At 43.6% G+C, this 25,085-nt stretch overlaps 2 protein-coding genes and 1 long non-coding RNA gene across 4 annotated transcripts; 2 read left to right on the top strand and 1 right to left on the bottom strand.

Moving 5' to 3' along the window:
* LOC8155446 (uncharacterized protein At1g04910) lies at nucleotides 903-4,490 on the top strand. The gene is made up of 9 exons (XM_021448486.1): nucleotides 903-1,749; nucleotides 1,852-1,941; nucleotides 2,066-2,165; nucleotides 2,348-2,418; nucleotides 2,516-2,604; nucleotides 2,708-2,828; nucleotides 2,939-3,417; nucleotides 3,519-3,759; nucleotides 3,868-4,490. Exons 1-9 carry the CDS (start codon nucleotides 1,414-1,416, stop codon nucleotides 4,195-4,197), a joined length of 1,857 nt encoding a protein of 618 aa, XP_021304161.1. The 5' UTR covers nucleotides 903-1,413; the 3' UTR covers nucleotides 4,198-4,490.
* Nucleotides 11,071-13,362, bottom strand: LOC110430836. 2 transcript variants are annotated; one of them, XR_002448221.1, is made up of 3 exons: nucleotides 13,136-13,362; nucleotides 11,662-13,021; nucleotides 11,071-11,578 (listed from the first exon to the last, which is right to left on the bottom strand). It is a non-coding gene; the product is annotated as an uncharacterized LOC110430836 (long non-coding RNA). The 2 variants fall into 2 exon arrangements; XR_002448222.1 differs by having other exon boundaries at nucleotides 11,662-13,018.
* On the top strand, nucleotides 15,815-17,722 carry LOC8072690 (exopolygalacturonase). Its single transcript, XM_002438483.2, has 2 exons — nucleotides 15,815-16,394; nucleotides 16,512-17,722. Exons 1-2 carry the CDS (start codon nucleotides 15,873-15,875, stop codon nucleotides 17,256-17,258), a joined length of 1,269 nt encoding a protein of 422 aa, XP_002438528.1. The 5' UTR covers nucleotides 15,815-15,872; the 3' UTR covers nucleotides 17,259-17,722.

Raw genomic sequence — 25,085 nt, 5'->3', positions numbered from 1 at the left:
GAAAAGAGCATCAATATGTATAACATAAAATGGATATCTTATGAAAATATATACAATGATAAATCTAATGGTATTAATTTGGTAATATAAATCTTAATGTTTTTTTTCTATAAATTTGGTCAAAATTTTAAAAAATTGACTTAAGATAACTCTAGAAATTGCAGTTTTCAGAGACGGAGGGAGTACTGTACGTGCTCGGTGCACAGGGAAACCCCAGGTTGTATATAGCTAGGGCCTTGTTTAGTTCCGAAAAGTGAAAATTTTTCGGTACTGTAGCACTTTCGTTTGTTTATGACAAATATTATCCAATCATAGACTAATTAGGATCAAAAGATTCGTCTCGTGATTTCCAGCTAAATTGTGTAATTAGTTTTTATTTTCGTCTATATTTAATGTTTTTTTGTATGTGCCATAAGATTTGATGTGACAGAGAATCTTGAAAACTTTTTGGTTTTTAGAGTGAACTAAACAAGGCCTAGGCTGGGGCCTGCCGCCACCTGCACCACCAACTACGCAACCAAACCAACCGGTTTGCCGGCGCTCTGCCATCGCCCAACCGAACGAACCGAACCCATCCCTGTCGCCGCACCAGCACGACACCTCCCTCCCTTCGCTTCCACAGAACGCCTCTCATCGGCAGGCAAAAGCGGCAGCGAATGGCTTGGCTGGCCCCGCTATCCAACTCAGCCGCTCCTACGTGACACGCAACGAATGATGGAGCGACGACTCATGCGATCCTGGGCGTCCCGGGTCCCTGCTGCAGGGCGGGCGTGTCCGTGTCCTTGTCACGTTAGGTGATCTGTTCTGAGCAGAGGATCTCTCCTCGCACCTGCTCCCGGCGTCCCGATCCCCCGTGTTTTTTAGCCCTCCCGCCTGGGACGCCAGCCGCATTTCCGGTTTCTTTTATCCCGCCGAGGCCGCCCGCGCGCGGTGGTTACACCGATCGAGACGCGACGCACGGGCACGGGCACGGGCACGGGATGGAAGCTGCTGCTGCTGGCCTGCACACCACCACACGCTCTCGATGGATCTGCTGCCTTGTTTGACCTGCCGCCGAAGCTGCTGCTGATCCCACCCGGTGGGCACGTCGTCCATGAATGAATGAACTGGTCAAGTTGTACACGAGAGAAGAGAAGAAGAAGAAAAATACGAGGGGAATCATTCAACAGCTAGGTAGGAGTACTACCCTGCGGCGTACCAAAACGAGGTCGTTGCCGTGTTGCGTGGCCTGAGGCTGAGTGAGAGGTTGTCCTCAACGCAAAGGCAAAGGCAAAGCCAGCCCAGCAGCCAGCGCCTTCACCCATCCTCCTGGCTCCTGCCGTGCTGCCAGGAGCTTAGCATCTGCCGCCGGGTATGCCATCCCGATCCCGTCCTGATTGATCCAGCAGCTAGCGCGGCGGAGGCCCCGCAGAAATGGACGGTGCCTCGTCCTCAGCCGGCGGCGGCAGCGGTGCTTCTTCTTCTTCGTCGCCGGCAGCGGTGCAGGGGAGCCGGGGCGGCCGGGAGCTCGCCGGGAGGGTGGGCGCGACCAACATCGGCAGGCTGCGGCACGGGAAGCAGCAGCATGGCACGAGGCCCGGCGTCGGCGTGGGCATCAGCATCAGCGTCACGTCCTGGCACCTCAGGGTGTTCGCGGCCGTCGTCGGCCTCATGGGCTGCCTCCTGCTCGCCGCCTCCCTCGCCATGTCCGCGCTGCACCAGGTCCAGTTCAGGAACGCCGCCATCTCCAGGAACTTCAGGGGCCTCCAGGTATCAATCATCTCTCTCTTTTCTTCATTTCTTTCCTCGCAGATTACTTACGAGTCCTTGCTTCGTTCTCTAACTGACGATTCTTTGACTTTGCTAATCAAGGAGCTTAAGCAACACATTGTAAGGAGGGAGCAAGTGGAGCAGATCATGCATGGAAGGCTTCTGCAAATGGCCACTTCAGCTCTCACAAAGGTCCGTCCGTTTGATGGATGATCACACAACCCACTTTCTGCAACTCTACACTTTTAATTCCAAAAAAAAAAACACTGTATCTTTACCTTTCTCATGCTCCAAGTCTCCCTTCTCGGCAGTGCAGAACGGCTCTGAACCTGAAACTTTCGCGCTATGGGAAGAGCCCTACAGGCAAGCGCGCAAGTGGAAGCCCTGTGCTGCTAAGCACAGTTTGGCTGATGAAGGTAACACACTTCAAATTCCTACTGCTACTCCTCAGCAAGGCCAGACATGGCTGTAGCTTCTTCCTACAATTGTTCTGATATCTGAATGTTAAATCGATCCGGTGGATCATCGAATCCTGGTTTCACAATTTTCGCATTGAGAGAAATAGTTGGGTCTTCTGACACTAGACTTGTCCTCACAGAGCCTGACAAGATCAACAGCGGCTTCATACTGGTCAGCGCAAATGGTGGTCTGAACCAGCAGCGTGTCGCTGTAAGGATTTACTAGTTTTAAAATGCTCACAACCTGAATGCTAGCTGCTGCATCTTGAAATTCGGTGGCTAAATCTAAACGAGTCTTCGTCGTGCAGGTATGTAATGCTGTTGTCGTTGCTGCTCTGCTCAATGCTACACTAGTCCTCCCACGGTTCCTCTACAGCAGCGTCTGGAAGGACACAAGGTATGAAGAAAATGTAGGGTGTAGAATTATAAGTTGGGTCTGGTTCTGATATCTTGTACTAGCTTTTGTTTGCTGTGCTTGACATGCCTTCTCTTTCAACCAGTCAGTTTGGTGACATCTATCAGGAAGACTACTTCGTGAAGTACATGAAGAACGACGTGCGAATCGTGAAAGAACTACCAGCACGCCTTCAGTCACTGGACCTCGAAGCAATTGGCAGCCAGGTTGGTGCCTCTGCCCTGTCCAACAACTTCAGACACCTGTTTCACGACTCAGCCGGCGCAATGTCGGGCGCATTTTGATCAGATTTCATTCAATCTTGCCCTTTTCTCAGATCACTGACATGGAAATCTCGAAAGAGGCTGAACCATCCGAGTTCGTCAAATCCATACTCCCAATTCTTCAGCAAAATGGCGTCGTTCATTTCCTCGGGTTTGGAAACCGGCTAGGCTTCGATTCAGTGCCTGTTCATCTGCAGAGGCTGAGATGCCGATGCAACTTCCATGCTCTCAAGTTCGTCCCTGAGCTCCAGCAAGCAGGCTCCCTGCTGGTCCAGCGGCTGCGCCAGGTGAGCGCGATGCAGACGGAAATGGACAAGCAGCTGTTCGGCAGCAACATGCTGGACCCGGCCTTGGCAGAGAACCACCACGCCGCCGGCACGCCCAACAGGTACCTCGCCCTGCATATGAGGTTCGAGGAGGACATGGTGGCCTACTCGCTCTGCGAGTTCGGCGGCGGCGAGGAGGAGAGGAGGGAGCTGCAGGCGTACAGGGAGACCCACTTCCCGGCACTCGCGCTGCGCCTACGGAACACGTACGTGCGCCATTGCTGGACTGCTTGCTTGCTGCCAAGAAACGGGTTCGATGTCGCGCTGCATTGTCTGAACTAACACCGTCGTTGATTTCGTGCCGCAGCACGGTTTCGCCGGAGGAGCAGCGCAGCCTGGGGAGGTGCCCGCTGACGCCGGAGGAAGCGGGTCTCGTCCTCTCCGCGCTGGGATACGACCGCCGGACGTTCATCTACGTGGCCGGGTCGCAGATATACGGCGGCGCGCCACGGCTGCGGCCGCTGACGCGGCTGTACCCGAATCTGGTCACCAAGGAGGATGTCCTCACCGCCGACGAGCTGGCCCCGTTCAAGAACTTCTCTTCACGGGTAAAGAACACTACCTACTCCTACGATCCAGTTCTGTCCTGGCTACCCACCATCGTCTCGAAGCTAACCTGCCATTGCTGTCGCGCACGCATTATATTTTGATTGCAGCTTGCGGCCTTGGACTTCATCGCGTGCGCGTCGGCGGACGTGTTCGCGGTGACGGACTCCGGCAGCCAGTTGTCGTCGCTGGTGTCCGGGTACCGCATCTACCACGGCAGGGGCCGCGCGCCGACGCTGCACCCGAACCGGAAGCGCTACGCGCAGGTGCTTTCCGAGGAAGAGAGCATCGCGTGGGGCGGCTTCCAGAGAAGGGTGAGGCAGATGGTGGAGGAGTACAAGCGGGTGAGCCCGCGGCCGAGGGGCCGGAGCGTCTACCGGCAGCCGAGGACGCCCGGGTGCATGTGCAGGGCCGCCGGCGACGGGAGCGTCGACTTCTGATGCCCATGTTAATTTGCTGTTTGCAGCAGATCATCATCAAGCGCCTGCTCTGTTCCATTAATTCTTTCCTAGAAGTTTTGTGCATAGATTTTATATTTTTCTGAATTGATTGACTTTGTGGGTCCTTTTAGCATCTCAGGATACATGGCGGGATAGGTGACAAAATTTTTTTGAGTCCTGTAATACTAGCATGGTTGTAAACATAGCTTTACGCCTCACGAGTGGTGTACATATACATATATATACATACAGAAGTAAAATATATATACATGTCCTGCTTATAATTACATTTATGATGAGCAACTTCTGTGTTCTTTAGGGTTTGTTTGGATGTTGTCGGATTCACTTCAATCCATATGTGTTGGTGTGGGTTGATGTGAAATTTAGTTTAAATTCTATAACAATCCACCTCAACGCATGTGGATTGATATGCTCCGACTACGTCAAAAAAGACCTTACTGGTTTGGAACCGCGATCTATAACTACATGGTGGGGGTATCCTTCGATAGTGTAGTTTATTTTCTGATTTTTCTTCCATGACCGGTCACGACAATCAGAGCCATGGCAAGACGTTTGGTGGGATTTTTTTCGATTCTCGCGATGGAGTGCCTAGAAATAGGGCTCATCGTTCAATATGGGTGAGGTAAATTTCTCGTAGAACAATTGAAGTAATTTGTCGCAAAGCTTCACTTTTTTTAGGCAACACGAAACTTCACATATATACACGTCCTGAGCATCTTGGGCCTAGATTAACCATGGCCTGAAGCCCAACCCACAAGCCCAAGTGAGCAGGTTTAGTAGACATCTTATATGTGCCTAAATAGAAATAAGCAACCCTCAAGCCTAGACTTAAACTTTCTGTTTTTATTTATTTACTAGAAAAATTGCCCGTGCGTTGCAACGAGAGAAAAAAAACTATCAAATCTATATCTATATCATGCATGTGCGTTGCAATGGGAGATAAAAAATTTCAAACATGATAAACAATAGCGACAGAAATGGTAAGTACCTACTTATTATGTTTTACATATAATTATATATTATTTGAAATATATAATATATTTTATTTATGTGACTATGGCAGACAACAAAATGAAAATGTTTTACTAAAACCAAAAAAGGATGAAAACAATGACTGAAATTTTGTCTCTTTAGTATTAGATATATAGATATAGATAGATTGTTATTTTAATGATGATATTCGCATGAGTGGCGATTGTTATAATGGTCAACATGAAAATTTTCCGTACCTATATAGTATAGTATAGTATAGTATAGTATAGTATAGTATAGTATAGTATAGTATAGTATAGTATAGTATAGTATAGTATAGTATAGTATAGTATAGTATAGTATAGTATAGTATAATGTAATGTAATGTAATGTAATGTAATGTAATGTAATGTAATGTAATATAATATAATATAATATAATATAATATAATATAATATAATATAATATAATATAATATAATATAATATAATATAATATAATATAATATAATATAATATAATATAATATAATATAATATAATATAATATAATATAATATAATATAATATAATATAATATAATATAATATAATATAATATAATATAATATAATATAATATAATATAATATAATATAATATAATATAATATAATATAATATAATATAATATAATATAATATAATATAATATAATATAATATAATATAATATAATATAAGGCTACAATTCTTATTCTATCACCTATGATAAAAGCTCTTTCATAAATTAATACTCGGTTATTTTAGCATGCAATTTGGGCCAGCCCATGAAGAAATTTGGTCCATCGATATGATGAGGTCTACTTGATTCTCCTACCGGGCAATCTTCTTTCTCCCCAAAGCCACCGCCGTTTCGGCTGTCTCCCTATCCCCGCGTCTACCATGACAGGGCTAGCCCGGCTAACAGAAGGCGATATTCTATATCATGAAGATGCTAGAATTGATGCCCGTCAAGATGTACATGTTGGAGATGACATAGAGGAACTTAAAAACATAAAAAAAAAGAATTGCCTCTAGGTAAATTAATTAAATATTGTTTTTTATTTTCTCTATTACATTAATGTAAAATATCACACTATACTTACTATACATTCTTTTGCTCTATAGATCCAAACAAATCAAAAAACAATGATGGAAATAATCCATATAATAATGACATACGTAGGTCTTACTGAGGTAACACGGACATTTACGAATCCAAATAGATAAAGTTCTGAGTAACCTGAGTACAAATTTTAATCATATCCTACTCTCTACACAGAACAAAACATTTTTTTCAAATCATCTTTTCTAAGTCTAATAATTTTTTTCTATAGTACCGTGAACTTCGTTTGTCAGGATGTCTTTTTTTTTTATTTGTCGTTTTTGCCTTTTTTTTCATCAGTCATGGCATCCGTATAGGTTTTATTCATGCACGTTGGTTTTTATTTCCCTTTTGTTTTGTTTTTCTTCCCTTTCTTTAATCGGTCATGGCATCTTTTATGTTTCCTTTTTTCGGTCCATCTGCATAGGAAGCTTTTTGTTTTTTCCTTTTCATCCGTTAGCAACTTTGTAGTTCTTATCTTCATGGACTCCTATACGAACTCTATGAACTCCTAATTGTAAATCACATAGACCTATATATATACGGACACTGATGAAAGACCTAGTGAACATATAAATATATGGTGAACTGAAATTTTCACAATTATATATTAGATATAGATTTTTTTCATCAGTCATGGCATCCGTTTAGGTTTTATTCATGCACGTTGGTTTTTATTTCCTTTTTGTTTTGTTTTTCTTCCCTTTCTTTAATCGGTCATGGCATCCTTTTATGTTTCCTTTTTTCGGTCCATCTGCATAGGAAGCTTTTCGTTTTTTTCCTTTTCATCCGTTAGCAACTTCATAGTTCTTATCTTCATGGACTCCTATACAGACTCTATGAACTCCTAATTGTAAATCACATAGACCTATATATATACGGACACTGATGAAAGGCCTAGTGAACATATAAAGATATGGTGAACTGAAATTTTCACAACTATATATTAGGTATAGATTTAACTGTGTTGCAATAAGACATACAACTTATTTTGTGGTTAGCTAGTACTCGTCCACCAAAGATAATGAGTTAACTATCTTTGTTGGATTTAATGGATTTTGACCAAACCTTATTTTAGTTAAAACAAGTAAAATTTAGGCTCATAATATGTTAGGTGCCATAAAAGATTAATCCCACATGTAAAGCTGGTCGGAGATTGAACAACTTAAATAGGTGACTATTGCATGTACATGTTGTGAGGTTAAGAAAGGTGGAGAGTGTGCCAAACACGAGCAATTTTGGAGTCCCTATACACAAACTGTCACATGCACCCTCGTGTAATTTTTTTACCATCGGCTGTGAAATGGGATTCGTTTGGCTGATAGCCATGTGTTAACTGATTTGTTGTGAGAGAAAAACACTACTGAATGATTGACAAATTTGGCTGATAAGTTCAAGTAAACAATAGTTATACTAAAGAATATCGTTTTGGACAGAGGTGCCCTACGTTATATGAGGATGCTTGTATTGCTTTTGTGCGTCATATGCTACTACTCCTTCGGTTTACTAAAGAATACCATTTTGGGCAGTAGCACAGTCTTAAAAAAACAATTTTGACTATTATTTTTTGGTATAAAATATAGTAAAAATATACTTTAATGAAACTACATTTCGAGATGAATCTACTTACATCACTTTTATATTTTCAAACTCAATCCAAAAGACTTCATTTGTAGTCAAAGTTTAAAATGTTTGACTTAAGACAACATCAAAACGACATTCTTTAGAAAATTAGAGGAAGTATGCACTAGAGTTGCTAGAGGTACTGACCAGAAGCTCCTTATATAGTTAGGGGGATAAGGTTATTAAGAGCATCTCCAAGAGACTTTGTATATTCTTACTAAATGCAAGGAATAGCAATTTTGGTAAAAAAGTACCCTCCAACAGCTTCTCTAAATGGTTATCCAAATATAGCCATTGTCTATTCCTGGTTTTTCGCTAGCCAAATATAGAAGACGAGAATGACTCTCTAGAGCGCGCATAAGATTTAGCAAAACTGTTGGAAAGTAAAAAAAATATAAAAAACGATTTTTATGCAAATGGCTCTCCAAATGATGATTTAGAGAGTGAAATTTAGAAAGGTTTTTGGAGATGCTCTAACAGATCTATCATACAGTCCGTTTAAAGATATGTTTCCTACTGGCAGTGTAAGGGAGATAATAAAGCAAGTGAGAATATAATGTATTTAGGGACGATCACAATTTGCTTTTATACTGCGCACTTGCCTTCAAGGAAATCGTGGTTCGTTTCAATATGAACATTTGGGACATGTCCTATTCAGGTCCGTGTAATGGACACACACATCCTCCAATTTTCATTCATATTGCGAACAAATATTGGTTTCACTAGCTAGTCAGGATGGTATACTTGACAGCTAAAAGTGGTCAATATGTGTAATGAACATCATCACGACATTCCTGGTATCAAGAAGGTCAAGGAAATATTTTGGAACGTCGCAACTGGTGGTCGGAAGATCAAAAGAAGTTTTCGGCTTGCTCTGCGCCTTGCCGGATTCCCCAAGCGGCGCTCGGTTTTTCTATAGCCGGCCCAACAAAGTGGCCTGGCCCGATAAAACCAGCTAGGCTGGTTTTTCTGCTGTTCCAAGACCGGTTAGCGTCCAACTCAGTTTTGGCTCGTGTTTTTTTGACATGGAAAACTTGTAAAACATGTTTGATATATGTTTCCTGCTACTATAAGATCATCTTCTCTATGCATATCGAGGAATCCAACTTTCAATAGTCAAAGAACACATCTACTACTCCTTTGTCATTCCAGAGAGGGTTGTAGTCAGGTCATCCACAATGGTTATCAAATAGCTAGCTAGAAGAAATTCTATTGGTTCTCAATAGCAATTTACAAATAGCTAGCGAGATGACGTATAAAAATAATAAAAAAGTAGCACTCTCATTGGCTATCGGGAAGAGAGATCAAATAGCTATAGCGACTTCCTAATAGCTAGCGACTCATAAATAGCTAATCTAGCATGATCTTTTAGAAATAACTCTCTCACAATACTCTCCACAATAGCTAGCGATTTCCTAATAGCTAGTGACTTACTAAGTTAGCTATTTGCAAATTGCCATTGAAAGCCAATAATATTCTTACTAGATATCAAATAGCTAACGATTTGAACGCCATTGCGGACGCCATTGAAGGGTGATACAACGCACCGGATTGGTCCGGGTCACACCGGATGCAGCACCAGATCAGTGGACCTCCAATGGGTGGATTCCATTTGTCGGCTTGTCAGAGCCCACCAAATCCCTTTGGGCCTTGTTTAGTCCTTGTTTAGTTCACCCAAAAAACAAAAACTTTTTAAGATTCTCTGTCATATCGAATCTTGCGACACATGCATGGAGCATTAAATATAACAAAAACAAAAATTAACTACACAGTTTGCCTGTAAATCGTGAGATGAATTTTTAAGCCAAGTTAGTCTATAATTGGATAATAATTGCCACAAACAAACGAAGGTGCTACAGTGTCCGAAAACTTTTCATTTTGCCAGCTAAACAAGGCCTTAGTTCCCAAAAGATTTTACAAAATTTTTTAGATTCTCTGTCACATCGAATCTTACGATACATGCATAGAGCATTAAATATAGATAAAAAATAACTAATTACACAGTTTGCCTGTAATTTACGAGACAAATCTTTTGAGTCTAGTTAGTCCATGATTGGATAATATTCGTTAAATACAAACAAAAGTGTTATAGCGTTCATTTTGCTAAAATTTGTAGAACTGAACAAGGCCTCGGTGTTCCCATCGGACCATTCCGATGAGTACATAGCTACAGCTTTTGACGATGGCTAGCATAGGTGGTCTCTAAAATTTAAGATAAGGTTAAATTATAGTAGATAAGTTCTTTAAAATCATAAAAGATATAAATAAACTACTTTATAATTTAGTTTTATATCTAAAATAGACCACCCCTGCTCTACATCATAACTACGCCACGGATGGGTAGTTTTGGACTTGGAACCTATATATACCCCCTTGGTCAGCCATTTGAGAAGCTCAACGAAGTGTAGTACGAGTTGAGGCTCATCCTAGTTGCTTAGCCACTAAATTGCTTAGTGTTCACTCGGTGATTAGCGTAGATGCTTTTGCAAAATATGCTTAGATTAGTTAGACCACCACTTTAGCGCTTGCTCTACGTTTCTTTGCCGAGAGCCGGAAGCCCTCGGCAAAGGCCTAAAAGCCCTCGGCAAAGTCTTTGCCGAGAGCCTGCCACGTGGCTCTCGGCAAAAAGCTCTCAGCAAAGAAGCTCTCGGCAAAGAACTCTTTGCCGACGCCACATGGCAGGCTCCCGGCAAAGACTTTGCCGAAGGCCAGAAGCGCCCTAGGCAAAACCCACGGCGCCGTCGAGAAACGTCAACTTTGACGTCGTCTTTGCCGAGAGCCTGGATGGCGAGCTCTCGGCAAAGACTTTTTAATTTTTTTAAAAAAATATCTTTGCCGAGAGCCTGCCAGGTTGGCTCTCGGCAAAGACCTCCTTTGCCGAGAGCCAACCTGGAAGCTCTCGGCAAAGACCTCCTTTGCCGAGAGCCAGTCTGGCAGGCTCTCGGCAAAGCTGGAATTCTTGTCAAGTGCCAGCCTTCCTGGCTCTAGGCAAAGCTGGGATTTTTTTTGTTTTTTTATTTCCTCTGTTTTTTACATGCACAGCCATATATATATATATATATATATATATATATATATATATATATATATATATATATATATATATATATATATATATATTACAAATCCACATGTCTATATCACAATCCACATATATATCACATATGAAACATATCGAAGTTCATAGATATCACAAATCCGCATAGATATGACAAATCTAACATAAAGTCCAACATAAACCACAAGTTCATAATATATGCCACAAGTTCATAACATAAACCACAAGTCTACATGAATATCACTACTCGAAGTCGCTAGCGCCTCACCCCTAGTGTCGTGACTCTGACCCGTCGTCATTGTGGCCTCCGTCGTGTCCCGAGCCCCCATCTAGCCACGCCGACTAGGGTGAATGCCCCCCAGGGTGTGGAGAGCTCCCACCTATCCACGGCGCCCACATGGCCTGCCCTGGCTCTGACTGGTACGGGTACGAGTACCCGGGACGCGGAGGAGGGCTGCTAGACAACCCAGGGTGGCCATGCTGCGGATGGCCACCAGGCCACGTGTGCTGCGTACTCGGGTGGCCATAAGGACTAACCTGCCACCCGCTGCCAGGAGAAGGGGTCGGGTTCGAACCCCACGACTGATGCTGCATAATATAAAAGCGATCTCATTAGTATCTGCAGGACGGCCGCACATGCCAAAACAATAGACAAACATATATATACTCACCTCCGACAGAAAAACAACACTGTAAGTACAAAATTTCGGCAGAACCTCCCCTGCACGGGGAGGTTTCGAAAACCTACAAAAAAAAGCCTGCTCGATGGCCAACAACACATATATGACACGAAGTCCACACATCCACATTTCACATATATGGCACGAAGGCCACACATCCAAAATAATAAACTACAATTTACATAGTAGCTTTAAATGAACGAATTTTCATAGCATAGGAAATAAACGTGTGTGAAAGCTAAACGATAGAAACAAGGGGCAAATTAGTCCTCTACTAGATACAGGGCAAGCAAAGGCAGAGGATTGAAGATTCCATTCATAAGCCAAATCGAACGCCCCAAACATGTATCAACAAAATTTGTTCCATCATGTGCCACGAAAGGGATTAGGCCATGCTGTCCTTCTCAGTTCATTAGTACTCCAGCATTTCTACATACATATTTATATTTATTTATGCTAGACGCACTCTGGATTTGGATGGATATTTATTTATGTATGCCTCACCATCGATCAGCTGAATGAATTTCAGCTTAATGCAGTCTGAATGAATTTCAACTACCTTCTTATGCGCTTCCTCCTTGCTGTATCTACTGCAATCTATTACCTCACACACCTCTGTATTTCATAAATTTCAGACTCTATTCTCCCGAACACACACAAGTCTATTTTCGTATCAAATGACTATTACTCTCTCACTACTTTGACTATTATGCTATATTCTTCAGGCTTCCTCTTTTGTTAATTTCTTTATCTCTGCTCTTTCATTAATTACTGCTGCAAGCTACAAGTTCTTTCTCTCTATTTCACACTCACATCTGAATTGTATCATCTTATTCTGTATAGGATAGCATAGTCTCACACCTCACTAAGCTTCCACTGTCAACCATTGTATGTACCCATACTGCACAAAACATTCTGCCACAAATCTAAATTCAGCCACACTTCAACTTAATGCAGTCTGTGTCAAACGAACCAAGTAACTGGGTACAAAAATAATTAGAGTAGTAATGCACACCATCGATCTCTGGTATTATATATATTATTAGCATTATGGCAGCAGGACTGCCTAACTAAACTCTTGCCTCCGGAGTTGATTCCACTCCTCTGCTTCTTCTTGCTAAATAAATAGCTTAGAAATTCCATCGTGACACCAAAGCAAAATAAAAAATAAAAAAATGCTGGGGCTACTATCAGACCAGAGTACCAGACTATAGAAAAATGGAAGAAGCGCGTTCCGTTATCCTCACCCAAGGGAAAAGAGCAGATCAGTCCGATGAAGCAACTTGTTATGCAGACAAAACTGCTGAAACCTCCGGCAACCTGCTCAAGGGGGCTCGATCAGGCTCTGCTGCTAGGAGCAGGATGCGAGATGAGAGATGAGAGAGAAGTTCATGAATTAATAGATCGAATGAAAGAGGAAGTACACTCTAGAAAAACATAAACGGACATGAGGAGAAGTACTCACTCAAAACCAACACAAAATCCTTATCGTCGCCAAGAACCAAGTCCGGGAGCAGGGAGGGCGAAATTTGGTGAGGTGGTGCGGAGGAGCTGAGCGGGATCTGAGCAGACTCTTGGGCCAGGGGAGCGCGGGGCAGGGCCAGGGGCAGGGGCCGCCGGCGGCAGATCTAGTCGGCGGCGGCGGCGCAAGCGGTGCAGCGGCGCGGGCGGCGGCGGCGTGCAGGGTGCGGGCGGCGGTGCGTGTGCCCGTGTAGGGTGAGGGTGCCCGTATGTGGCTGGGTGGGGATAAAGGAGGCGTTTTATTTTATTTTTTTGAAAAAAAATCCTTTCCCGACGGCCGCGCACGATGGCTCTCGGCGAAGAATTAGACTCATTTTTTCTGCCAATAATTCTTTGCCGATAGCTAGCCAGGTCTTTGCCGAGAGCCGGACTAGCTGGCTCTCGGCAAAGAATTGTTGACTTTTTTATTTTAGAGCTGAGTTTTTTTATGTCTTTGTGACACAATTTCTAAATACATTTCAAATTTTGACATCAATTTGACTTTTTTTTGCTATATTTAACTAATTAATCTTGTTTTTTTATATTTTTTCACATAATTCAAATTTGAACTGCAGGTACATGCAATATTGGAATTCAGTGATTCAAAAAATGATAGTCATGATATTTGGTATATGTTGAGGCCGTATCCACAACCACACATGAAATCTCAACCCTCTCGCTAATGTAACATATCGAGGAATGTGAGGGAAAAGTGATTTTTAATTACATAAATTCAAAATAAAGTCCAAAAATCACGAAACTTGGCGACGTAGTGTGTTATCACATGTTGAGGGTGTGGTAAAAAATTCATAAGATTTTGAGCAAGTTGGGACACCTGATGTCTAAAACCCAGACATCTCCACATGTGATAAATATGATTGTGGAGAACACTGGGTTTTAAATATCTGGAGTTACAATTTGCTCGAAACTTTATGAATTTTTTACCACAACGTCCACATGCGATAACATGGCACGTCGCCAAGTTTTATAATTTTTAGAGTTCATTTGGATTATTTATAATTAAAAATCACATCTACGACACATGGATGATCATGTTTCGTATACAAGACATTCAAACTTTTGGTTGAGTTTATGGATACAGCCTCAAAATGCATTCTCGAACATGAATATCATTTTTCGAATGCCTATACTTTATTATTTCATACACCTCTAGTTCAAATTTACTTTTTCGAGAAAAATGCAAAGAAAATAAATTAATTGATGAAATATAGCAAAATGTTATAAAAATCTCTAAAATTTGAACATGTGCTTTTATACAATATGCAAGGGCTACAGAAAAAATTTGGGTTTAAAATTCAAAAAAAATCTTCCATCTTTGCCGAGGGCCACCGCTGGCCCTCGGCAAAGGAGCTCTTTGCCGAGAGCCTAACGGGGTGGCTCTCGGCAAAGACGACGACTGCAGCAGCCGTTTACGGCGCGGCACCTTTGCCGAGAGTCTTTCTTTGCCGAGAGCCAGGCTTTCGGCAAAGCTGACCTTCCGAGTGCTCGGCTTTGCCGAGAGCTTAGCCGTGGGCAAAGGTTCTTTGCCTAGGGTCCTCCCTGCTCTCGGCAAAGGGAGCTTTGCCGAGGGTCTGGCTCTCGGCAAAGCCAGGCTCTGGGCAAAGCTCCAGTTTCCCGTAGTGAGTGAGATTTGTATACCTTTTACCACTTGATGCTTTGCGCGTGACATTGTTGTACTTGAGAGGTTTGTAGTCTTACAAGATCACACCAATTGTGTTTGCGGTGTGGCCACCACTGATATACTAGAGGGAACAAGGCTTGCAGCGTTTGGACTAGAGGCTTGATAGTGAACATAGAGGGGAGCGGTCCAGGGAAGGTCATATCGGAGATCCACTTGCGCGTGGGGAAAACGTGGGGCCTATCCACAGAGTTACCCGATCACGAGCTTGGCCATTATAAGAGCATTCTTGCCATGGGCTCCAACGAGGACTAGGAGAAACGAAGAACTTCTCGATACCCCGAAAGAATACCAAAGTCATCGGTAGGAGTCTATATCTCTGACACCTGTATTTATATTTTGTACTTAGGTTATGTGCTTTGCCTTCCTATATCACATTAATAAGATTGGAACCTAGGTTGTGTATATCTTTTGCAATAGAAATAGCAACATACAAAATCATAGTTGTATATCTAGGCAGATTGTTTTATTGCATAGATTTTGATTAGGTCTAGATTACAAACCATAATTTTAAAAGTAGATTTTAAGTTGCCTAATTAAGTCTCTCTTAGATGTTGTTCTGCTCACTTGGTTGTCCATGAGGCAAGCAAACGGTGAGCAATCTAAGACGGAAAGAAATAGCCAGTGCCACAATAAAAGGGGCGAAGAAGAGCAATTAGTGGCCTGCCAATGCATGTTTGGTGAAGCGTGAATACCTAGTAACCCCTTAATCAATGGAACGACGCTGTTTTAGGTGCTAGTAAAAACTCGCATGCACGTGGAAGAAGCTCGAGAGGACGAAGAAATGTTGGAGCGGTCAATGGCGTTTGCATCGGCCACGAGGACACGGAGTTGGCAACCATGGCGTGAAGACAGCGAAGGCTAAAATTGGCCTGCCTCAACATAGGAAGCGGAGCTGCAGTCCCCCGCCTTATATAAGTTCTTGCGTCCCAACCTTTGAGAGGCACCAGCTGCAGATCGATCAAAGTTAAACAAGCTACAAGGACAGGCATAGCTAGCGAAAATGGCTTTGGGCAGCAATGCTATGAGGGTGTTCTTCCTCCTTGCGATGGTGGTGTGCGCCGCGCAAGCGGCGGGGAAGGCAGCCCCAAAGGAGAAAGAGAAGGGGAAGGACGACAAGTCCGGCGGTGCCCCCGCCGAGGCGCCCTCAGGCTCCGCCGGGGGCAGCGACATATCCAAGCTCGGAGCTAAGGGCGACGGCAAGACGGACAGCACCAAAGCGCTGAATGAAGCGTGGGCGGCGGCGTGCGGCAAGGAAGGGCCGCAGACGCTCATGATCCCCAAGGGCGACTACCTGACAGGGCCCCTCAACTTCAGCGGGCCGTGCAAGGGCTCCGTCACCATCCAGCTCGACGGCAACCTTCTCGGCACCACGGACCTGAGCGCGTACAAGACCAACTGGATCGAGATCGAGCACGTCGACAACCTTGTCATCAGCGGCAAAGGCACCCTCGACGGCCAGGGCAAACAAGTATGGGACAACAACAAATGTGCTCAGAAATACGACTGCAAGATCCTGCCCAACGTGAGTTGCTTCTCCACCCGGCCAATATACGCAGAGCAATTTGGCTAGGCGTCATATTATTCTTTCTTGTTATATTAACTACGTAACAAACACGATCGATGGTCACATTAATTGCAGACGTTGGTGCTCGACTTCTGCAACAACGCCACCGTCTCCGGGATCACCCTGCTGAACTCCAAGTTCTTCCACATGAACGTGTTCCAGTGCAAAGGCGTGACGATCAAGGACGTGACCGTCACCGCGCCCGGGGACAGCCCCAACACCGACGGCATCCACATTGGTGACTCCTCCAAGGTCACCATCACCGGCACCACCATCGGCGTGGGTGACGACTGCATCTCCATCGGCCCTGGCAGCACCGGGATCAACGTCACCGGCGTCACCTGCGGGCCCGGCCACGGCATCAGCGTCGGCAGCCTGGGCAGGTACAAGGATGAGAAGGATGTGACGGACATCAACGTCAAGGACTGCACGCTCAAGAAGACCAGCAATGGCGTCCGGATCAAGTCCTACGAGGACGCCGCGTGCGTGATCACTGCCTCCAAGCTCCACTACGAGAACATAGCCATGGACGACGTGGCCAACCCCATCATCATCGACATGAAGTACTGCCCCAACAAGATCTGCACTGCCAAGGGTGACTCCAAGGTCACCGTCAAGGACGTCACGTTCAAGAACATCACCGGCACCTCATCCACCCCGGAGGCCGTCAGCCTGCTCTGCTCCGACAAAATCCCCTGCAGCGGCGTCACCATGGATAACATCAAGGTCGAGTACAAGGGCACCAACAACAAGACCATGGCCGTATGTCAAAACGCCAAGGGAAGCGCCACAGGCTGCCTCAAGGAACTGGCCTGCTTCTGAGCGATCCGTTCACATCCACTCGCCGCACAGCCATGTCTTCGATCTTCTCGCTCCGAACAACCATCGTCGTCTATCTTCACCAGCTATCACTAATTTTGGTCTTCTATCTACGCAACAAACATAAGGGTTGATCGGTGCATCAGATCGTCATCCTTCAATACCTTTCTTTATTTAGGGGTCATACAAATATTACCCGGCTATTGTAATGTAATCCTCCCATATGCGCGGCACCTTCCGTGGACGCAGGCAGGCATACGGGTTAGTGCCGATGCCCATGAGGAGGCCGGCTGAAAATTTTATGTTCTTTTCACGTTTCCTACGGATTTTGTGAGGCTTCCATGCATGCATGGCCAAGAGATGTGTTTAAGAGCATCTCTAAGAGTATTTACTCTGTAACAAATCATCATTTGGAAAATTATTTGTGTTTTCAATATCTTTATACCCTGCAACAATTATTATATACATATCTTATGCGCATTCCACAGAGCCATTATCGTCGTCTCCATCTTTATTAATTTGGTGACAAATCTGAAATAAATAACATTTATATTTAGAGACCCATTTAACCTAAGCCATGTTGCAACGTGCATAAGCTTAGGTTCTACTAGCCAGACAGGCTTTGCAGCTCCAAATGACCAAACCAAGGAACATGAAAAGATGGTGGGTGACCAAGAAAGAAAATTTCACTCTTTTATATTAAGAATATGTAAAAGATATATTAAAACCCTGACTAAACAAAATATTCATGGTATACAATCACGTAGATCAAGTTATTATAGTATTAAGTAACATGCATGCATGAACGATTAATGTATATGCTATAGTTAAGTTATTATGAAAAATATTCTCTTTGCAATTGATACTTACAAACTATATAAAATTAATATCCATAACATTATTTATTCAAATTGTTACCCTAGATAAATTTATAAGTACATTCTATAGGATAAATGTAATCATTGTTTTTTATAACTAGGAGAATACCCCGCGTGTTGCTGCGGGAATACGGTGGATTACGTGGCATGGTGTGGACAAACAAAAATACTTATGTATCTTGCTGATGTGAATGTTACAATTGTATAGCTAGTGGATTTTAGTTGTGTGTGATAGACTGATAGTGTGCATTGCTTAGTTGGACAGTTTGCATGTTGAGAGAAATATAGTGACTTGTTGATGTGGACACTATAATTGTATGAGCTAGTAGATTTTTAATTGTGTGTGATAGTCTTGCTTAATTGGACAACTTGCATATTGAGAGAAATAAGTAGTGAGGTTTAGTTTTTATAGGAGTATAAGATAAGAAGACAATACTACTCAACAAATGCCAATTAGAGGGGGGGCGGGGGCGTGGCTCTACTCAGTTAATCTTCCACAATTAAAAAGAATGAAACGTGAATAATTTTTCATGTGACTTTCACTTAGGGTCACCCAACTTCCTATTCCCTCCGTTCCAAAAAAGAGTGTCGTTTTAGAATTTCAGACATTTTGTTTAATCATCCGTCTTATTCAAAATTTTTACATAAATATTATATATTTTGTTAAGACATATTTTATCATTAGAGATACTTTACTAATGATTTATTTATTTTATAATTTACATAAAAAATTTTAATAAGACGAACGGTCAAACACGATTTCTAAAAGTCAAAAACATGACTCTTTTTGGGACGGAGGGAGTACCTTGCAATCCTGACACCATCCCGTTAAACTTTCTGCGCCACTGGGTGGGACCGTTAAACTTTCCTTCACGACAATCATGATAATCCCGGAGGAAAAGGAATCACCGTAGCCTACCACTCTCCCATGAGCACAATCATCTTCACCCGCGCCTGCCTTCCTGTGATAGCCCACACCACCGCACCATCGCGCTTGCACCGGCACCTCTCCCTGCCCCTGCGGCCTTGCTCCAATACGGTCGATCACCAATCGTGAGGAGCCGGTAGTGATGAAAACATATTTTCCGACCGTATTCCACCGAATTCATTTACAGGGTTTAGATCTGTCCGTATTTGAGTCCGAATATTCAACATCTGATACCGTATCCGTATTCGAATACTTAAATCATATATTTATGATGTCGACATCCAATCATATCTTATCCGACATGGTTGATATTATCCGTATTCGAATCCGAATCCGACCAAAAATATGAAAACAAATATGATATTAGTGATATCCGTCCGTATCCGATCCGTTTTCATCCCTAGGAGCCGGACACTACCACGCCAAAGGGTCTGCCTGCTCCTCTTCATTGATGATAGCGCCACTCCTCCCACGATGGACACGACTCGCACATTGGATTCCCTATCTGACTGTGTTTTGGTTTGGATTAGAAATTTAGGTGTCTTTTGGTTTGGATTAGAAATTTAGAATGTTAGTGTCTTGGGGGCATAGGAGATTCTTTCTAGGACTTCCAATTTCTTAACGAAATATCAATTTTTGGAATCTCTTTTGTTTGTGTGAAAAGTTTACGATAGATGACCGTACTATCAAGAGAGACAAACTCATGGTGAAGCTTAGAGCATCTTCAACAGTTTTGCATTTGAGGTTTGCATTCTTGTAATTTGCCAAAATTATGGAAATGAGGTATCCAACAGTTTTGCATTTGTGTTTTGCAATTTGGGCAACTTGGCAATTGAGGGAGGAAACTTGGCATAAATGCAAGGCCGCGGGCCGCTTGGCAAACGCCGATCGGGCGCTCCTCCAACGCTACTACCGCACATGGGGGACTCTTCGCGTGTGGTGGCGAACCTTGGAGATCGATGACGACCTGCAGTAGCAGGAAGAAGGACTCTATGACAAGAAGAACTCTATGTCAGGAAGCCCTTAATGACGACCTGCAGCGTCTCGGATACAGGTACTAGAAAACGACGGCGACCTGGATGTTTGCAAACTGGTGGCACGGCGCGAGAAAATGCCGCGAAGAAAAAACGCGCGCGACCAAAAGCGCGGGACCAGATACGGCGCGGAAGAAAAGTCGCGGCAAATACGTTTGGGTCCACAATTTTGGTTTTTGCCAAGTCAATTATGCCAAACACTTGGAGATGACCATTTTTTCCACTTGCCATATTGTTTTGGGAGTTGGCAAACTACAATAAATGGCAAACAAAAAATACCAAACTGTTGGAGATGCTCAGGAGCCCTCTAACTGATGGTTGAGACAAACCAATTTAGGTGTCTTTTGTTCGCACATTGGATAGCCCACACCACCTGAAAGGTCCTTGTTTGGTTTTGGTAATTGAGTGACAACTTAGGCGGACTAATAATGTTTATGTGAGATACACAGGAGATTAGTCCACAGGTGATGATGTGATGATGGAGGAGCTCATTGCATATGAGACATGACATGGAGTCATGTGACCAAGGTGGAGAAGATCAAGATGAGGCTTGGCTCGATGGACCGGTTGCAAGAGTGAAGGGCAAGTCGAAGGCTTTGAAGCGAGGGACCGCGTGTGACGGTGAAGCTTGAGCAAGACTTGGCACCGATGGACCGAGGCAACGGTGAAGAGCAAGTGAGGTCAAGATCGATGAACCAATACGGTCACGTGATGATATGAAGTGGATCATATCATTTGGTGATTGGTTGGTGCATGTGTTGCATCAACATTGGAGGAGATGGAATGGAAAGCGCAAGGCAAAGGTATAACCTAGGACATTTCCATTTCACCGGTCATAGGTGTGTAGAGAAGTTTATGACCGGTTTAGGATAGATGGTCGTACTATCAAGAGGGGCAAACTTGTTTGCATATCGGTCATCTAGTGCCACTTGAGCGATCTATCTTTGCATACATGTCAGGATCGAGTGGCGTGGCAAGTTGAGAGGCTAACTCCTTTGGGAAAATGTTTGTTAAAAAGCTAACACACTTGCACTTGTTGGTTTACACTTGTTGGTGTTGGCACACTTTACAAAGGAGGTGGAGTTCCTAGGGTTGAGAGAGGTGTGGGTTTCTCTCTCCCTCCCGCCGAGCTTGCGAGGCGGGATTCGGCGCTTTTGAGAAAATTAAGCGTATATTTTCTATTGCGCCGGTGGGAAATTTGGAGAAGTCGCGGGAGTGTTTCTCAGTTGGAAACACTCACCGGACGCTCAGCGCAGAGGCACCGGACGCTGGCCTTTAGCGTCCGGTGTGCTGTCGGGTGTAGCAGAGTGCACCGGACGCACCGGAGTGAGTCCGGTGCCCAGCGTCCGGTGTGAGGGCGTTTTGCTACCTTCTCTGCGCATGAGTCCGGTGAGCACCGGACGCTCAGGGTGCGTCCGGTGGCTTGCGTCCGGTGACCGTGCGAGTTTGCGGAGCTCTCTGCGCACGAGTCCGGTGAGCACCGGACGCGTCCGGTGTGGACTAGTTGAGCGTCCGGTGGTGCTGTGTCAGGCGCGAGTACGTGGTAGCCGTTGGCGGCAACGGTCGAGTTCAAACGGCTAGTGACACGTGGCGGTCAGCTGAGCACCGGACGCTAGGAGTTGAGCGTCCGGTGGCTCCCTATGAGCGTCCGGTGCCCACGTGTTTTGCCCAGTGAAGGGGCAACGGCTAGTTTAGCCCTTGGGGCTATAAATAGAAGTGGTGGCCAGCCTTGGCTGGTGCTGAGCACCCTTGGGACTTAGTGTCCATGCTTGGGGAGTGCTAGTGAAGCCTCTAACTCACATATGCTTGATAGTGATCATCCGATTGTGTGAGTGAGCGATTCTAGTGCGTTGCATTGAGAGATTGCATCGAGTGGTACTAGGTGTTCGTGTTGCAAGCCCGTGGTGCTTGTTACTCTTGGAGGTTGCCACCTCCTAGACGGCTTGGTGGCCTGTGACTCCGTCGAAGCACGCAAGGAGATTGTGCGGTGCTCCGGAGAAGAGATTGTGAGGGGTACGGTGCTCACCCCGTGGGGATCGCGAAGAGTAACTCTAGTTGAGCGAGACGTGAAGAGCGACAAGCGGTCCGGCCGGGTCAAGTGCTAGAGCTTGTGGTAAGCACTCCACGTGGGAGAGTGTGACTTGTGGGTCACCACTAGCAAGAGGACCGACGGCAACCTTGGAGCTTGTCTCAACGGGGACGTAGCTTGGTGGCAACCAAGTGAACCTCGGGAGAAAATCATCGTGTCAACATTGTTCTTCCCGTTGGTTTGCAAGTCCCTAACACAAGCTTGTTTTTACATTCATATATTTGTGCTTGTGTAGTTGCTCTTGTAATTAGTTAGCTTGTGTAGCTTTCTAGTTACCTTCTTGCTTGTGTAGCTAGAAGTAGTTCCCTTGCTTGACTAATTTGGTTTGTGTAACCTTGTTAGTCACTTTGCTTAGTTTGTGTAGCTGAGTAATTTGCGCTCTCTAATTTGGCATTGGTTGCCTTGTTATTGAGCTTGCTAGTGAGCTTAGGCTTTGTGCGCTTTGCCTCACTAGTTTGTGTAGGAGCTCCCCCGGTTTGCAAAGTACTAGTTGCATAGGTTTGTGTGACCTTGCTCCTAGAATTGATTAGGTGAGCTCTTGCTAAGGTAGCACCTTGTTTGTTTGTTTAGAATCTTTTCAAGGTGCTAAGAGAACTTAGATAGAGGGGTGTAGTCTTGGCTAGACCGATAGTTTTAATTCCGCATTTGTTTCGGTTAGCCGGCGTAATATTTTTTAGAAAGGACTATTCACCCCCCCTCTAGTCCGCCATCTCGACCCTTCACCACCGCACCAATTTCTTAACAGGAGGCGTGAAAGGTTCTTATTGGTTTTGATAATTGGGTGACAAATTAGATGGACTAATTGTATTTACGTGAGATACACAGGAGATTAGTCCACAAATGAATATGTAAAGATGGAAGAACTTATTGCATATGAGACATGACATGGAGTCATGTGACCATGGCTGACGACGTGGAGATCGCCGGCGTGACCCGCTAGAGCGCTAGAGTGCACGGTTTTCCAAACCGAGAGCACCGAGAGAGAGGGAGTCAAGGCGAGTCCGTCCCAGGGTAAAACGTGACCGGAGGCGGCCGTTTACGGCGGCGCCATGGCCGGTTCATCGGAGCTAGAAGGAAACGGACCTACGAGGTACCATAAAGCTCAGGAAATGGGCAGGGAGAGAGCAGGGAACATGGTGAGCTCACCATGGCAGACAAGAGCGAAGGAGAAGCGGTGGAGCGTTGGTTCGCATGCGCGGTGGATCCGGCGGCTCCGATGATCGTTTCTGTGCACTTCTGAGCGAGAGCAAAGGCAGAGAGAGAGAGAGAGAATGAGGAGAGGGAGGGCGGCTCGAGCTCGGGTGCTCACCAGATAAGGCCGAGGCGCGGGGGGATCGTGGGGAGAAGGAGTGGGAGCGGGACACGGCGGTTGCAATGTCTATGCTGCGTGCAGTTGTTAGAGGTGGGAGAAAGAAGAGCTGAACAGTGGCCCCCGCCTGGTGGTGAGAGAGAAGAGGGAAGGAGGGGACAGTCGGCTAGGCCTTGCTCGAAGAGGAGGATGGGGGAGGCGCGGGATGAGGGAAACTAGGCCAGCAGGCCGAAACCAGAGAGGAGAGAGGGGAACAGGATTTTCTTTTTATTTTCAAACCAGTTTTTCAAACTCATTTTTCAAATTGAATTTGAATAAATTTTCTTTTGCAAAAATTCACACCTCACAAAAATAAATGTTGCAGCATGTATGCATCAACATATTTTCTAAACTTATGTTAAATTTTAATTTCCCAAAAATTATTATTTTTCCTATATTTTAATGCTCATAAAATTGACTCAATAAATCAAATTCAACTATTTTAAAAGAAGAGAAATTTTAGGGTGTTACAGATTTCTATTCGAATATATGGACTCAATTCAACTCAAAGTGTATATTATTAAATTCAACATACATGAATAAAATTTTACTGCTAAGATCCTCATTAACCAAAGTGAACTAAATGAAAATACACTTCTAGTAATCTCCAATATTGAAGTAAAATAATTTATAATGGATAATATTTAATAAAATAATAGGTCAAATGAAGAAATTCAAATAAAAATTGTAGGAAACAAATAGCCATTTTGCTTTACCAATGTTTTTCAAATTACAAAATTATTACACAAGTGGAGATTAAAGTATTGATGTGTATAACATAAACAAGGATAGCTCATAAAAATAATATAGTTATCAATAAATATTTAATAATTAATATATCAATTAATCTTTCAATATTGTATTTATATAGTTTTTATTATGAAATTATAAATTATATAAAATAATTTACATCAATAAATAACTAAACCAAAGTATTAAAATAATTTATAATAACAAATTTATTAGGTTTAAACCTAATATGAAAAATACTAAATAATTTAATCTTTATTTGTCATTGATAGTTTTCAATTAATGCTACAAGTTATTTATAGATATACTATTAAGTGGTTTTCAATGTATCATTAGTACTAATAAAATCAAATAGTTTGTCACTGGTTACAAAGAGGAAACTTTGAAACAGATTTATGATACATTGTTCTCTCTTTCGGATACATATGGCAGATTTTGTTTAATATGGATCTAGAATCGGATAGAGAAAAAAACAATGAATTATGAATTCGGATATAATTATTTAGTATCCATACTAGAAACAAATATGAATAAAGATATTCATGTTACAAGTTTTATTAAATATGGATACCGGATAATTCAAATACTCATTTCCATTTTGCATCCCTAGCTTTTCGTTACTGCCAAACAACTCATTTCACGGCCTTGTTTACTTCCATCCAAAAACTCAAAATTTTTCAAGATTCATCGTCACATCGAATCTTTATACGCATACATAGAGTATTAAATATAGACGAAAATAAAAATTAATTGCACAGTTTGGTCGAAATTGACGAGACGAATGTTTTGAGCCTAGTTAATCC

This window comes from Sorghum bicolor, chromosome 10, assembly GCF_000003195.3.
Source record: "Sorghum bicolor cultivar BTx623 chromosome 10, Sorghum_bicolor_NCBIv3, whole genome shotgun sequence".
Classification (NCBI taxonomy): domain Eukaryota; kingdom Viridiplantae; phylum Streptophyta; class Magnoliopsida; order Poales; family Poaceae; genus Sorghum; species Sorghum bicolor.
Note: the sequence above shows the minus strand (reverse complement) of the source record. Positions and strands in the feature narration are given on the sequence as shown.

Bases quoted from the DNA above. Each gene is read 5' to 3' on its own strand.
- LOC8155446 (XM_021448486.1), top strand. From the start codon at position 1,414: ATGGACGGTGCCTCGTCCTCAGCCGGCGGCGGCAGCGGTGCTTCTTCT. The intron at 2,605-2,707 runs GTATGAAGAAAA...TCTTTCAACCAG, and splicing joins AGCGTCTGGAAGGACACAAG to TCAGTTTGGTGACATCTATC. The intron at 3,760-3,867 runs GTAAAGAACACT...TTTTGATTGCAG, and splicing joins TCAAGAACTTCTCTTCACGG to CTTGCGGCCTTGGACTTCAT.
- LOC8072690 (XM_002438483.2), top strand. From the start codon at position 15,873: ATGGCTTTGGGCAGCAATGCTATGAGGGTGTTCTTCCTCCTTGCGATG. The intron at 16,395-16,511 runs GTGAGTTGCTTC...CATTAATTGCAG, and splicing joins ACTGCAAGATCCTGCCCAAC to ACGTTGGTGCTCGACTTCTG.